Source organism: Octopus sinensis, linkage group LG4 (assembly GCF_006345805.1).
Source record: "Octopus sinensis linkage group LG4, ASM634580v1, whole genome shotgun sequence".
NCBI classification, from domain to species: Eukaryota; Metazoa; Mollusca; class Cephalopoda; order Octopoda; family Octopodidae; genus Octopus; species Octopus sinensis.
In genome coordinates, this window is record NC_043000.1 from 1,043,656 (window position 1) to 1,058,881 (window position 15,226).

General features: G+C 37.9%; 1 protein-coding gene across 1 annotated transcript in view; it reads right to left on the minus strand.

Annotated features, from left to right (window-relative positions):
* LOC118762844 (acidic mammalian chitinase-like) overlaps window positions 1–15,226 on the minus strand; it is a 43,824-nt gene that overhangs the window by 10,107 nt on the left and 18,491 nt on the right. The window contains exons 3-8 of the mRNA XM_036501705.1: window positions 14,306–14,487; window positions 11,614–11,776; window positions 10,665–10,758; window positions 7,583–7,707; window positions 3,606–3,732; window positions 370–555 (exon numbers count right to left, since the gene is read on the minus strand). Of these exons, the coding sequence (XP_036357598.1) occupies window positions 370–555; window positions 3,606–3,732; window positions 7,583–7,707; window positions 10,665–10,758; window positions 11,614–11,675 (594 nt within the window). The 5' untranslated portion in view covers window positions 11,676–11,776; window positions 14,306–14,487. The remainder of the gene's footprint in view (window positions 1–369; window positions 556–3,605; window positions 3,733–7,582; window positions 7,708–10,664; window positions 10,759–11,613; window positions 11,777–14,305; window positions 14,488–15,226) is intronic.

Here is a 15,226-nt window from a genome sequence, read left to right on the forward strand (position 1 = left end):
AAGGAGAGACACACAAATAAGAAAGAAGAAAGCAAAGGACCACTGATGAGGTCACAGAAGTGTGACGAAAGAACTGACCGAAATAAGATTAAGATGAATGTAAAAAATGAATAACGCTGAAGCAAAGTAACACCAAATATATAGTGCGTATGTTTTTATTGGCTAAACTGGCAAAATGACAATTCCGAAATACAACAATTTCTTATAATACTTTCTTTTATAAATGGTAGAAATTTAATTCGTTAGTAACTTATATCTGATTTATACTACCATTTCTGATATTGTTAGTTCACCCAAAGATGTATGCGTGGCCGTAGTTCTATGACTGAAACCAGCAAAAGATTTTTAAAATGGATAAAATTCTTATACCTCGTAGAAAGAGAGAATTCCTTTTTCGCTGCTGTATCTCCCCATACGACCTCCTCCCTCAACGGGTGCAAACAGTCCGTGTATCGACGGGTTAGCTAATGTGAAACTCATTCCATATGTAGGAATGCCTACAATAAGTTTGGATTTCGGAATTCCGACATCAAGCCAGTACCGGATTGACCAATCCTAAAAAATTAAATAGAAAAATAATATTTACGTTTACGAATTTGTGTTGCAAATATATACACATAAGCACACATGCGAAACAGATAGACAAGGACACACACACACACACACACACACACACACATGCACGCACACACACAAGCATAAATACAGACGGAAAAGCATGTGCATATAAATATAAACATCTCAAAAGAACAGAATGGACTAAGCGGAGCAGGAGCACACAAGAGGACAGAAAGTGTCGCTGGGGTCGATGTAATCGACTTAATACCTATGTCTGTCCTTGTTTGTCCTCTCTGTGTTTAGCCCCTTGTGGGTAGTAAAGAAATAGGTATTTCGTCTGTCATTACGTTCTGAGTTCAAATTCCGCCGAGATGACTTTACCTTTCATCCTTTCGGGGTCGATAAATTAAGTACCAGTTACGCACTGGGGTCGATGTAATCGACTTAATACCTATGTCTGTCCTTGTTTGTCCCCCTCTGTGTTTAGCCCCTTGTGGGTAATAAAGAAACAGGTATTTCGTCTGTCATTACGTTCTGAGTTCAAATTCCGCCGAGGTGACTTTGCCTTTCATCCTTTCGGGGTTGATAAATTAAGTGCCAGTTGGGTACTGGGGTGGATCTAATCGACTAGCCCCTCCCCCCAAAATTTCGGACCTTGTGCCTAGAGTAGAAAAGAATATTATTTTTCATTAATAGAAGGCAGGTTAGTCAGAAAATAATGCTTTTTATATTTGGATTACCTTTGTGGCACACCTTTGTGTATACCATGAGTAAGTCAAAAAGTAATTCAAATGAAAACTGCATAAATTTCTGATTCACCCTCATATTATTATTATTGTTATTATTAAAGCGGCGATCTGAGAGAATCGTTAGCACGCCAGGCGAAATGCTTAGCAGAATTTCGTCTGCCGCTACGTTCTGAGTTCAAATTCCGCCGAGGTCCACTTTCCCTTTTGGAGTCGATAAATTAAGTACCAGTCAAGTACTGTAATCGATGTAACCGACTACCCCCACACCACGCCCACAAATTCCAGGTCATGTGCCTATAATAGAAAGGATTACTATTACTATTATTCTCATCGCCAGTAGTAGTAGTAGTAGTAGTAGTAATAGTAGTAGTAGTAAGAGGAGGAGGAGGAGGAGGAGGGTAGGAGGAGGAGGAGTTTTTAGTCTTCATGGTTCAAGAAATGCGGAATACATAAAGTGTTATTCGCTCTTGAAACAAAAATGACGTAAATTTTGGAGAAATTACTGTGAGGTATTAAAAGGTTGATAAAACTGCTCAAGGTTAACGAAAATGTCCAAGATAAAGAAGAATGGTCAATGGTAAACATGCAGGGAAGTCTTTAGAATTAACGAGGATGCTCAACGTTGAGAATTTTCAGGGTTGACTAACGTGTTTTAGGTTAATAAAGATGTTCAAGATTAAAAAATGTTATATAAGAAGACCGAAACAATGTTTACAGATCCCCGTGTTTCTATTTTCTAGAATGTTCCTATGTCAATCTTCACAGTTTTATAGATAAATTGTCAATTTTGTTGTATCTCAGAAAAATCATTTAGTCAGTAACAGACACACGCATTGGTTCTATTTCACTTCTTTATTTTCATTTGTCATTTGGTTAACGATTTAATCTACCGCTCAATCGATTGTTCGATTAATCTTTCGGTCATCAATCACTTATCCATTCGCGAACTCACAGATCTGGAACAGAGAGAGCATGTTGGGGTCGACTAAAAAATCTCAACCTCTTTTCTCTCCAACGCCGCTGGGAACGCTACATCATTTGTGTGATGTGGAAAATATTCCTATTTCTTTATTACCCACAAGGGGCTAAACACAGAGGGGACAAACAAGGACAGACATAGGTATTAAGTCGATTACATCGACCCCAGTGCGTAACTGGTACTTAATTTATCGACCCCGAAAGGATGAAAGGCAAAGTCGACCTCGGGGAATTTGAACTCACAACGTAACGCAGACGAAATACTGCTAAGCATTTCGCCCAGCGTGCTAACGTTTCTGCCAGCTCGCCATATTGATGGAAAATATTCCATCGATATTGCACAAATGATGTTGGCATCAATTTTAAAATCCATCCAATACTTGGCTCCCGTGCTATCCGCCCACTACAAAAAATCGAACTCAGTACACATAGCAACATTACGTCACAATTACTTTACCTCAACCGGTCCAACTGTCTTTAATACCATACAAAAATACGTCAAAACGGAAACGGAGCCCATAAAATTCAAATGTTGCGAATGGCGACAAAAGAACTTTGACAGATATAATTGATTGATTGGCTTACCAAACGATTGATCAAACAATCGTTTAGTTGAATGATTAAATGGTTAACTAATTGACACATAAAAAGAAAGTAGTGATCTAGATCCAGTGCGAATTTCTTTATTGACAGAATAACACACCCTAGACACAACAAAATCTGTTTCAACTCACAAGTTTACATCAAGAACCTTGCAAGCCAAAAAACAAAACTAAATTGTCAGTATATTTTCGGAAAAGAGGTGTCAACCGTCTTAATACGCCATCAGAGGCTTATATTGTCGATAGAATTATATAGAGAGAAACAAAGAAATATTCAAAATTAAAAGGAAGTAATGTAAATACTGATAGTAATATAAATTGTTCTCACAGCAGAAATTATGAATCAGTTACACATCTTAAAATGGACTCCTCTAATCTGATAGCTTGTACAGAATATGATTTATGATATTCTGTGTTAAGGTAAATGTTTACTTCTTAAAGGGCCCACAGCTTTTTAATATTCTCCCAAAGAATCTAAGGAACTTGCACAAAGTAGATGGAGGGGTTTTTAAATCAAAGCTGGACCTCTTCCTGTCGAGAGTCCCAGATGAACCTACCTCACGGCAAGAGGTGCAAATGAGGGTAGCTATATCAAACTCCATGCTTCACCAAGGGCCACATATTAGAGGCGGCTCTTAGTAATAACAGTGTAGCAAAACGACGGTGCATCAGCATGAAACTAGAGGGAAAAAAACGTTTTTTATTGTTGTTTTTTTACCGTGTTCAGTTCACTCTTTTCCCCGGGTGGATCTTTGTGATGCCGCCACATTCCACTGTGATGTCCAGTTACTTTCTCCCACTGACCATGGTAGTTATAGGTCATCAGCAACATATAATCGACATAGCTAGAAATGACCAGTAAAAAACATTAAAGTGTTAAAACATCAATAAATATATAAATCATAAAACATGAAAATAAATGAGATTTAAGTCTAAATATAGCAATTAAATCTAGTGTGGGAATCAACGTAAGATTTTTCAAAGAACACCTGCTTCTAACTAGGAGGAAGGAAGCACTCCGTCGGTTACGACGATGAGGGTTCCGGTTGATCCGAATCAACGGAACAGCCTGCTCGTGAAATTAACGTGTAAGTGGCTGAGCACTCCACAGACACGTGTACCCTTAACGTAGTTCTCGGGGATATTCAGCGTGACACAGAGAGTGACAAGGCCGGCCCTTTGAAATACAGGTACAACAGAAACAGGAAGTAAGAGTGAGAGAAAGTTGTGGTGAAAGAGTACAGCAGGGATCACCACCATCCCGGAGCCTCGTGGAGCTTTAGGTGTTTTCGCTCAATAAACACTCACAACACCCGGTCTGGAAATCGAAACCGCGATCCTACGACCGCGAGTCCGCTGCCCTAACCACTGGGCCATTGCGCCTCCATGCTTCTAACTAATAGTTACGCGAAAGAGAATTTGAAGGGGAGAATCAACATAGACTTCATTTGCAATATAATTCGTGTAACTATTTTGTATTTATGCATTGACACCACTTAAAAATTATAGATATACTAGTTTAAGGTGGCCCGCTCTACGCGCGGGTGAGGGTGTGGTTGTTACTTTCTGTTGCTTCCTTTCTGTTTCTTATCCCCACGTTCTCCCTCTTTGTTTCTCTCTCACTTTCCCACTCCCTTACTCTTCCTTTCTCTCGGACACTCCCTTGCTTTCTATCTTTCTCTCTATTTTTCTCGATCTATCTATCTCCCATTTATAAAAAACAAAAGATCTTGAGTAAGATGAGAAAGAAAAAAATATTTTGAAAGATCAATCATAAATATCAGGCAGTGACAACGGAAAGCACACTTGCCTTTTGTACGCGCCACTATTTGAGCGATTAAAAATGAGGAAAAAAAGGATTTCTTTGTTAAGTTTAGAACTTATTTTGGGAATTTTGGGATGATTGACCATGCAAATGAAAGCTGTAAACACGAGCTACATGCAGCTGTAAATTTCTTTCAGAGAAAATGAAAACTGTAAGCAATAAAAACTAAAAGGCAAAAATACATAAAAATGAGAAATTTTTTCAACTTCAAAAATCTTGTCTTAATTTTCAAAATTTCAAGCCTATTTTCCGCGCTTAAATTACAAATCAACTTCCACTTTACCATGTTGAAAATTTGATTGAAATCGGTCAAAAAGTGTCCAATCTAGACCTCCAAGTGTCCCCAAAAAATCAATAAAATCCCCGTTTTCACACCAAAGCAACCACTGTAGTGCCCCCAAAACGTCTCCCAATCAATTTCTCACCTCAAGTTACCCCCTCCTGTAAATTTTAATCCCCTTCCAGTCCCACTTAGACCCCTTTTTAATTAAAAATCCAATTTGTATCAACCTTCGCCTTCTTCATTTTATAGTTTAGACAACTATCTACAAGTATATGGTGGGTGGATATTGTGGGTGGATATGAATTGTGGGTGGATATGAATTGTGGGTGGATATGAATATGCAATATTAGTTTGCCCCATCGTTAATTACAAAGTGGGAGCGCTAAGCGGTGATGTGTATAAATGCAATGTTTATAACAAGTTCGAATATGCCAGTGGCATTTTCGTCAACAAGTTAGTCACAGCATTTTGTCTTGGAGAAAATTTCTCGCTGTAGACAAATGGTGTAAATTTCTCGCTGCTGACCAGCGGTCACCGAACTACGGCCCGCGAGGTCAGTTCATCCGGCTCGCCTCTGCACTGTATCTTTTGTGTAAGTACCTGCAATGAGCGTTAATTCCTGCAGTGATGGTGTTTTAACTTGCATTGCCGTGTGTAAATATTCTCTTCACGAGAATGTTTGCTGAAAATGAATTTGTCACTCGTACAAGTTACAAAATTGTGCATAAGATGACTGAGCGAGGAAAACCGGTTATGAAATGGTTACATCCCATGTAAGCTTGAAGTGAATGATAATATTAATTTCAAATTCTGATACAAGGCCTGCAATTTTGGGAGAGGGGTAGTCGATTACATAGACCCCAGTGCTCAACTGCTTCTTATTTTTTATTGACCCCTCTAAGCATGAAAGACCAGTAATTTCAGGGGAGTGGTAAGTTGATTACATTGATCCTAGTGGTCAACTGGTACTTATTTTATCGACCCCAAAAGGATGAAGGACAAAGTCAACCTCGGCGGATTTGAAGTCAGAACGGGAAGACGGACGAAATGCCGCTAAGCAAAAGTGATTAGGAACATTAACAAGAAGTGTAACCTATCCTCGATTCCTGACCGCTACTTCACGTTACAATTCAAACGCTAAGCTTTTGCAATCCAAGAGTAACAGATAGCTACGAAATATCTAATGCACAAATACAACAGGGAAGTTCTTAAAAGCCGAATTATAGTTTATGCAATTCTTGTACTTGCAACAACATGTTGCAGTGTGAGGTAAGAATCGATGATATTTTTGTACAGCTGTTGATTAAATGCAATGTTATCCACAGAAGAATGACATAATTGACATTTGCATTGCATATTCGGCGTTTAAGAGCTTCACCATTCCGTCTGTTCATTTCTTGTAGGTCAAGCGAACACACTTTAAAGCTCCGGTGTTGGTTCGTGTGAAATAGAATTTGAAAGAGACAAAGCATAGCTTAACACATGTCTAAACACACAGAGAGTGTGTATGTGTGTGTGTGTGTGTGTGTGTGTGTGTGTGTGTATACGAGGGAGTGCTGAAAAGTTCCTGGCTTAAAGGTGTAGCGAAAGGCCTCGTTAAATAATAATAATGATAATTGTGTACAGTGCTCAGGTGCACTACAACTCATCTAAAGTGTATATATAATCAGGTGTAGTTTCGGCGGATTTCGGAAAGCATGAGGGCCTTAAAGGATGCAGTGTCGTGGCAGTCAACAACTGACGCAGGTAGTTTATTCCATGCTTCAGCAACTCTGAGCGTGAAAAAATGTTTCCGAAAGTCATGGGAGCTGTGTTGTTTTCTGACTTTGTAGGCATGTCCACGTGTGTTAGACACATGGAGATCAAAAAGGTGTTCAGTGTTGTTGTTGGTGAGGTGGTTGATAACTTTGTGGGTGTTTACCAAGTCCGTCGCCAGACGCCGGAGCTTCAGTGAATCCATGCCCAGGGAAACAAGGCGCTCAGAATATGGTAGGTGTCTGATGGAGGGCATGCGTTTGGTTGCACGTCTCTGGACAGATTCCAGGAGGTCAATGTTCTGAGCAAGATAGGGGTTCCAAACTGATGATGCGAATTCCAAGTGTGGTCGTACCATAGCTGTATACAGTTTTAAATAGATGGCTGGAGAGCGGCTAACAAAAGCCTAATCTTCCAAGTTCTTTTACAGGGCTTCGAAAAACTGAAGGACCGCTGCAATAAGTATGTGAATCTGACCGGGGAATATGTTGAACAAAATCGTAATTAACTTCTCCATTTTCTTTTACCTAAAGCCAGCAACTTTTCGGCACCCTTTCGTACAGGTTATAAACCGTGCGTGTTTATATAGATGTGGAGCTGGCAGAAACGTTAGCACGCCGGGCGAAATTCGTCTGTCGTTACGTTCTGAGTTCAAATTCCGCCGAGGTCGACTTTGCCTTTCATCCTTTCGGGGTCGATAAATAAAGAACCAGTTTCGCACTGGGGTCGATGTAATCGACTTAATCCCTTTGTCTGTCCTTGTTTGTCCCCTCTGTGTCTAGCCCCTTGTTGGTAGTAAAGAAATATATATAGATGTGAACATTTATCTTACTTGATAATTTTATGGGGTTCATAAGATTTGTTGATGTAGTATGATCCAGAAGCCGTAGCTAAAGTAAGCAGTAATTTTTCTTGTCCTGTCTTCTCTGCTTCAGATTCAAAGGCTGTATACAATCCCTGTAATAAGAATCAGACAAAAACTCTTAACGTGTGTGTGTGTGTGTGAAGTTGAAAATGCACAGAATAAAAGAAGATTCATATAGATTTATATATATATATATATATATATATATATATAGTTAAAGTTAATCCAAACAAGAAAACACAGAAAAAAGACAGAAAAAAACACAGCAACGCGAGGACGTGGAACAATTAAAGTATTATTTGACGCTCAGGAAAGAAGGGAAGGAGGGTTTAACGTTTCGAGCGGAGCTCTTCGTCAGAAACAAGGAGAAGGAAAGATCCCGAGAAGGGAAGACAGAGGAAAAAAATATTTTTGCTGGTGGTGCTCAAGAGATCACATATATATATAATATATATATATTATATATATATATATATATCATGTATATGTGCTTGAGAAGCAAATACTCCTTGCCACAGGCTCATCCCTGCACTATAGATATATATATATATATATATAGAGAGAGAGAGAGAGAGAGAGAGAGAAAGAGAGAGAGAGAGAGAGCAGGGATGACTCTGTGGCAAGGAGTATTTGCTTCTCAAGCACATGGTTTCGTGTTAAGTCCCACTGCGTGGAAGCTTATGCATCTGTCTTCTATGATAGCCTTGGGCCGAATAAGTTCTTGTAAGTGGAACTGATAGATGGAAATTGAAACAAACTCGCCATATATATGCGTATTTGTGTTTGGGTTTGTACCCCCATCACCGCTTGACGGCCGATGTTGCTTTGTTTACGTCCCTACAACTTAAAGGTTCGGTAAAACAGACCAATACAATAAGGTACTGGAGTTGATTTGTTGCAGTCCAGTGACTGAAAAAACTAAAAGATTATATATATATATATTAATAGTAATGGTAAGACTACAAAAGAAGGAGTGAGACCGGGATATTATGTAAATATAGGAATTCATCTGTAATATAACATGTGACAATTATTCGGTTATATAGGGTTTAATCATGTTTTATTATGGCAACCGAATAATTGTCACATATTAAATTACACACACACACACACACACACACATATATATATATATATATTATATATATAATATATATATATATATATATATATTATATATATAGGGAGAGTTTACAAAGAAAAAAAAAAAGACGAAGACAGGTGGTGTACAAAACAAACAGATGTATTAGTGTAACGCCCAGGAATAGAAAAAGTATTTTACGTTTCGAGCCTACGCTCTTCTACAGAAAGGGACACAGAGAAAACAAGGAGATAAAAAAATGTGTGAAGTGGCTAACGATCTATCATGGCGACTATTGCCGGACAGATATATATATTTGTATGTATGTGTGTTTATATATATATATATTATATATATATATATATATATATAGTTATGGTATATTCTGTTAAGAACGTATACAACTCGTCCACCTTCAGATTTACCCCGGGCTATCCAGTAGTAGTATTATACGTACTTCCACTTTTGCGTTTGGGCATCCGTCGTGTGTAAATAGATAACTGAAAAAATTGGAGTCACCAACAAGGAGTACGGTTGGACATATATCTTTTAATTATCACAATTGTTTCCACGCAATGTAGTTCTTCAGGCGTGCAAGTACTTGAATATGCAACTGTTTTCCTGCATTATGAGAGTAAACAATTGTAGTGATTAATATATATATATATTATATATATATAATATATATATTATATATATATACAAAATAAGAAAATGGAGAAATACACCTTATTTATTTATATTTATTTATACATATTGTACTTATTGTATCACATTACTCATTGATGTGCACTGTTTTGTTCTATACTATTATGTTTGACCTTGATGTTCATATGTAGTTGGTTAATAAATTATGTGAATGGGTATTATCTAGTAGTTGACTATTGATTAACGTGTATTTCTCCATTTTCTTATTTTGTATTATTAATTTGTGGTAAAACATTTTACCTTCGCCCATATAATACAATAAATGAATTAATTGCATCGCAATTCTTAGCATTTATGTATTAACTTTGTTGGATGCTTTACTGGCAGTATATTGGATATATGTTATCCCATGGTGGGTTGCACTCACAACCCCTATCTCAATTTATATATATATATATATATATATTTGAGTAGTTGAATGAATTCTCTTATTAAGGATAATTCGAAAGATAACCGATACCTGGGTAGCAAATTCACATCAGAAAGAACACGGTTGAAGCTACGTCCCTAGGGCATAGAATACGTGTCTTCGTGCGGAAATTTGTATGTTTATTTTAAAATTATAAGTATATGAAAGAATGGAGTTGAACGACTAGTTAACAAATATCCTTTATTCTTTATCCTGAGAATAAAGGATATTTGTTAACTAGTCGTTCAACTCCATTCTTTCATATACTTATATATATATATATATATATATATATATATATATTTTTTTTTACTCTTATACTTGTTTCAGTCATTTGACTGCGGCCATGCTGGAGCACCGCCTTTAATCGAGCAACTCGACCCCGGGACTTATTCTTTTTTGTAAGCCCAGTACTTATCCTATCGGTCTTTTTAGCCGAACCGCTAAGTGACGGGGACGTAAACACACCAGCATCGGTTGTCAAGCGATGCTAGGGGGACAAACACAGACACACACGCATATATATATATATATATATATATATATACGACGGGCTTCTTTCAGTTTCCGTCTACCAAATCCACTCACAAGGATAAGCTTAGTAGTTTTGTAAAAGAGGCTGGCTGAATAAGTAATATGACTAAGAAATATGTACTGGGGTCAATTTGTTTGACTAAAACCTTTCAAGCCGCAGCTCCAGCATGTCCGCAGTGAAATGACTGAAAGAATTAAATGGTTAAGATAAAACATTAACAATATACAGTTGAGGTAAGTCCATGTAACAGCGAGACTTCCATTTGTTCAAAGGCAAAACTGATCATGGTATATGTAATGCAATCGAAAGTATTTACCTCCATCAATGATGTAAATCGATATTTGTCTTCGGGTGGACTCCCTCTGGTTGCAGGAAATTCCCAATCCATGTCAAAGCCGTCGAAATTGTATCTATTAATGGTAAAAAGGTATAAGAGATTTATTTCATTAATATAGACAAAAAGAGCACTGATTGTGTTTCACGTGTTATAACCCGAACGTCTGAATGCATGTTTATATATGTATATATATATAATATATATATATATATATATATACATACGTATATGCAAAGAGTTTGGGTAAGCTGACAAGTGTGCTTTCCAACTGAGGCGGCGAGCTGGCAGAAACGTTAGCACGCCGGGCGAAATGCGTAGCCGTATTTCGTCTGCCGTTACGTCCGGAGTTCAAATTCCGCCGAGGTCGACTTTGCCTTTCACCCTTTCGGGGTCGATAAACTAAGTAGCAGTTACGCACTGGGGTCGATGTAATCGACTTAATCCGTTTGTCTGTCCTTTAGCCCCTTGTGGGTAGTAAAGAAATAGGTATTTCGTCTGTCTTTACGTTCTGAGTTCAAATCCCGCCGAGGTTGACTTCATCCTTTCGGGGTCGATAAATTAAGTACCAGCTGCGTACTGGGGTCTATCTAATCGACTGGCCCCCACCACAAAAGTTTCGGGCCTTGTGCCTAGAGTAGAAAGGAATAATTGTGCTTCCCAACTACATCGTTTTGGATTCGGTCCCACTGTATATCACCTTAGGTGTATCTCTTCTTCAATAACCCAGGGTCGACCAAAGCTTTGTGAGTGGATTTGGTTGCTGGAAACTGAAAAGTCCCGTCGTTTATGTATGTGTGAGTGTGCGTGTTGTGTACATGTTTATATGCATGTATATATGTAAACAGAGAGAGTGGGGAGGGAGGGAGGGCGTCTGGGAGAGAGAGTCATATTTAAATCTATATCATTAAGTCAATGGTGGTTAACTTACTTGCGTAAATATTTGATGACATTTTCTATCCAAATGCGGCGGTTTCTAGAACTGGCTACCATAGGTATAAAAGGCTCGGAACCAATAATCCAGCCACCCACAGCCAATAGGACCTTTAATTTGGGGTTCTTTTTCTTCAGTGCTAATGTCCGAGCGTAAAGACCTTAAATATAGAAACAATTATATATTTATTTTACTTAATTTATTTAACCGATATGGAGAACAAGCAAGAAGTTTTTTTATTATTATTTTTATATCATTATAGAACGGATTTCAACAAGAATAGATCGATTTAGTCCTACACTGTGAACATTTGAATTATATTATCCAAGATAGAAGGTGGCGAGCGGGCAGAATCGCTAGCGGCATTTCGTCTGTCTTCACGTTGTGTGTTCAAATTCTGCCGAGGCCGACTTTGCCTTTCATCCTTTCGGGATCTATAAAATAAGTACCAGTCGAGCAATGGAGTCGATATAATCGACTTACCCTGTTCCCCTAAATTACTGGCCTTGAGCCAAAATATGAAACCGATATTATAGAAGATAGAATACAGCTTCTTTCTAGTTAGACTAAGGACTTCATATAAACCTTAAGTTTATCTCAGTAGTACATAAACGGCGCCCTGTATGGTGTATCTAGGTATCCTTTTATTCTTTTACTTGTTTCAGTCATTTTGACTGCGGCCATACTGGAGCACCGCCTCTTGTCGAACAAATCGCCCACAGGACTTCTTTTTTGTAGGCCTAGTACTTATTGTAGCTAGTTCAAGCGGCACACACTCCAGCTATGCGACTACCCCCTATGTAACTTTTAGGGCAGCTACAGCAGCTCCTGTTTCTCTGAACTAGTAAATTATATTCCGACTCCTTCTGTACCTAACTGAGACACATTCCATTCATGACTTCATCATCTAAATAGTTTGGGAAAGAAAAATCTCTCCAGAGTATTCTCCACGTCTACTTGTTCTATTGAGTCGCCAACTGACATGAATCCAAATTCGACAACTACTTCAAAATTGTCAGTAGTGGAGGCCCTGCGATGGCCGAAGGCAAACCCTATCTCAAAGTATCGGATTAAGCAATACAAATTTCAATAAAGCTGTACATCGCTGATGAAGCCAGAATAATCCCGAAACAGCTTACCTTGTCTTTGCTAAGAAATGAAAATAATATTGTGAGGTATACTAGCCATCTCAATATGGCTAACCACTAAGGGTGGGTGTTACTGTAGCTTGTATCCCCAGGAGAACATCGTCTCCAGCTGGCTTTAGGCACACTTTTTGTGCCCTTATGGTATTTGCAAAGAGAGGTCATCCCTCCCTCATCAACCTATGTGATACGCACGGACTGCAGTTTCTAGGTATTGACCTGTCGTCGACGTACGACAATCACCGGTTTTCGATGAAAGGAGACCCAATGCAAATACTTATAACGTTTTTCCAGTAACTATTCGTCACTGATCTCGAAAAACTGTATTCAAGCCAAGCAATTATTGAAAATAATATTAATCTGATTAAAATCGCTTCTGTTTTCTTTTTCTTACTACATACTTATTTCTGATTTTCTTTTGTTAACACTTGTTACATTAGATATTTTACCAATAAATCAACTATTATTTTTGTGTGTGTGCGTGCAGAGGTAGTCTCTGAATTATATGGTACGTATTTCATCGACTATATCATTGAAATGTGAAAGACAAATCCACCCAGACAGAGTCTTCACTAAGGACAAGGAACTACAAGGAACCAATACTACAAGGAATCAATACTGATTGTCCCCATCCAACAATTTTATATATAACTAGCAGTATCGCCCGGCGTTGCTCGGGTTTGTAAGGGAAATAACTATATAAGCATTTTTAGAGAGTTATAGCCAAAAAATAGCAAAAAAATGCATTAAAAAATAGAAAAAAAATTATAGTAAATTTTTTTTAAATCGTTGACTCATCGTAGACATTTTTAGAGAGTTACTTCCCTTATATTTAAAAAAATATGCGTTAAAATGGAAAAAATTGATGGTAAATTATTTTTAAAATCGTAGACTCATCGTAGACGCGCGCTAATACCCAGAAGGGCTTGATATGAATCACGACTATAAGATACCCGGTTTTGGTTAAACTGCACCGCAAAATGTGGGAGTAGTTAGGAATCTAAATCGAAGGGGACAGACACTCACACAACTACAGTTTTATATATAAAGACTACTTCTAAATTAGGAACATGACCAAAAATTGGGGGGAGAGGAATAATCGATTACAACAGCTTCAGTATTTGATTGATAGTTTATTTTATCGACCTTCGAAGGATGAAATACTGAGTTGATCTCGGCCGGGATGTGAACTCAGAATGTAAAGAAATGTGACAAAGAGCGCAAATAATTATTAGTTTGATGCTAACACGCATTATTCATCATCTGTGCGCACTAATCCTTCCTAATTTTGTTACAATGCCAGCATTTTTGAGCGGAGGGGGCTAATTCGATAACACAGACCCTAGTATTTGACTGATATTTATTTTCTTAACCCTGAATGAAGGAAAGGAAAAGTTGACCTTGACAAGATTTGAACTCAGAGCATAAAGCCTCTAAACACTTTTGTCGACGAGCTAGCGATTCTGCCAGCTCGCTGCATTAATCCGTAAGCAATAAAAAAGAAGGTAATGAGAAAAGAAAATAGAATATACGAATAAATTTACCTGTTCCAGGTGTAACGTCGTTCCAGTTAAAAGGTGTCAGGTTACGACCATCATCAGATATGTCAACGAATGCATATATGACGTGAGTACATAAAAAGGGATCGATATTTTCGGGTAAGAATTCACCAATGCCTGGCCGGGTCTGTGCAAAGCTGCTATAGTAGCAGAAGACCTTCTAGATCCTGGAAAGAAAGAAAGAGAGAGAGAGAGAGAGAGAGAGAGAGAAATAGAGAAGGAGGGTCATTAAAATAACTATATTCATCATAAATACAGATAATATAAAATACGTATGAGGCACATTGTCATATATACAAGTTCATGCATACATACATGCACACATGCATACAGACATACAGACAGACAGACATACACTCACACACACATACACACACACGCATACATACATACATACATACATACATACATACATACATACATACATACTATATATATTTCTATTTTTGTTTCTTGTATTTATATTCGTGTGGCATCCTGTCTTTGTTCCGTATACATTCGATCCTCTTTCCAAGAAATCCAATGCCTGTGGCTTGGTTTTTCCTTGGGGCTGGCCGGGTCGGAGTGATATCGAGATTAAACAGCCGAAATTACTAAGATGATCCGGTTCCCGACTGAAGATTAGAGGCTTCGAGTGACCCGTCTGTTTTTTTGTGTCGTCTCTTTGTGTGTTTTTGCGTTCTTGTCCCACTTTGTAATTTATATTTTATATTTAATTTCTATACATATATATATATATATATTATATATATATATATATATATACACACACATATATAGTCTACCCAGATTACAAGTTCAGGTTTATACCTGTAATTATTGGAGTATGTAACACACTGGAACCATGTAACACACTGCTTATGTAACACACTGGAGCCAAAATCCGGTCTATTGTCAAAGTAAGTG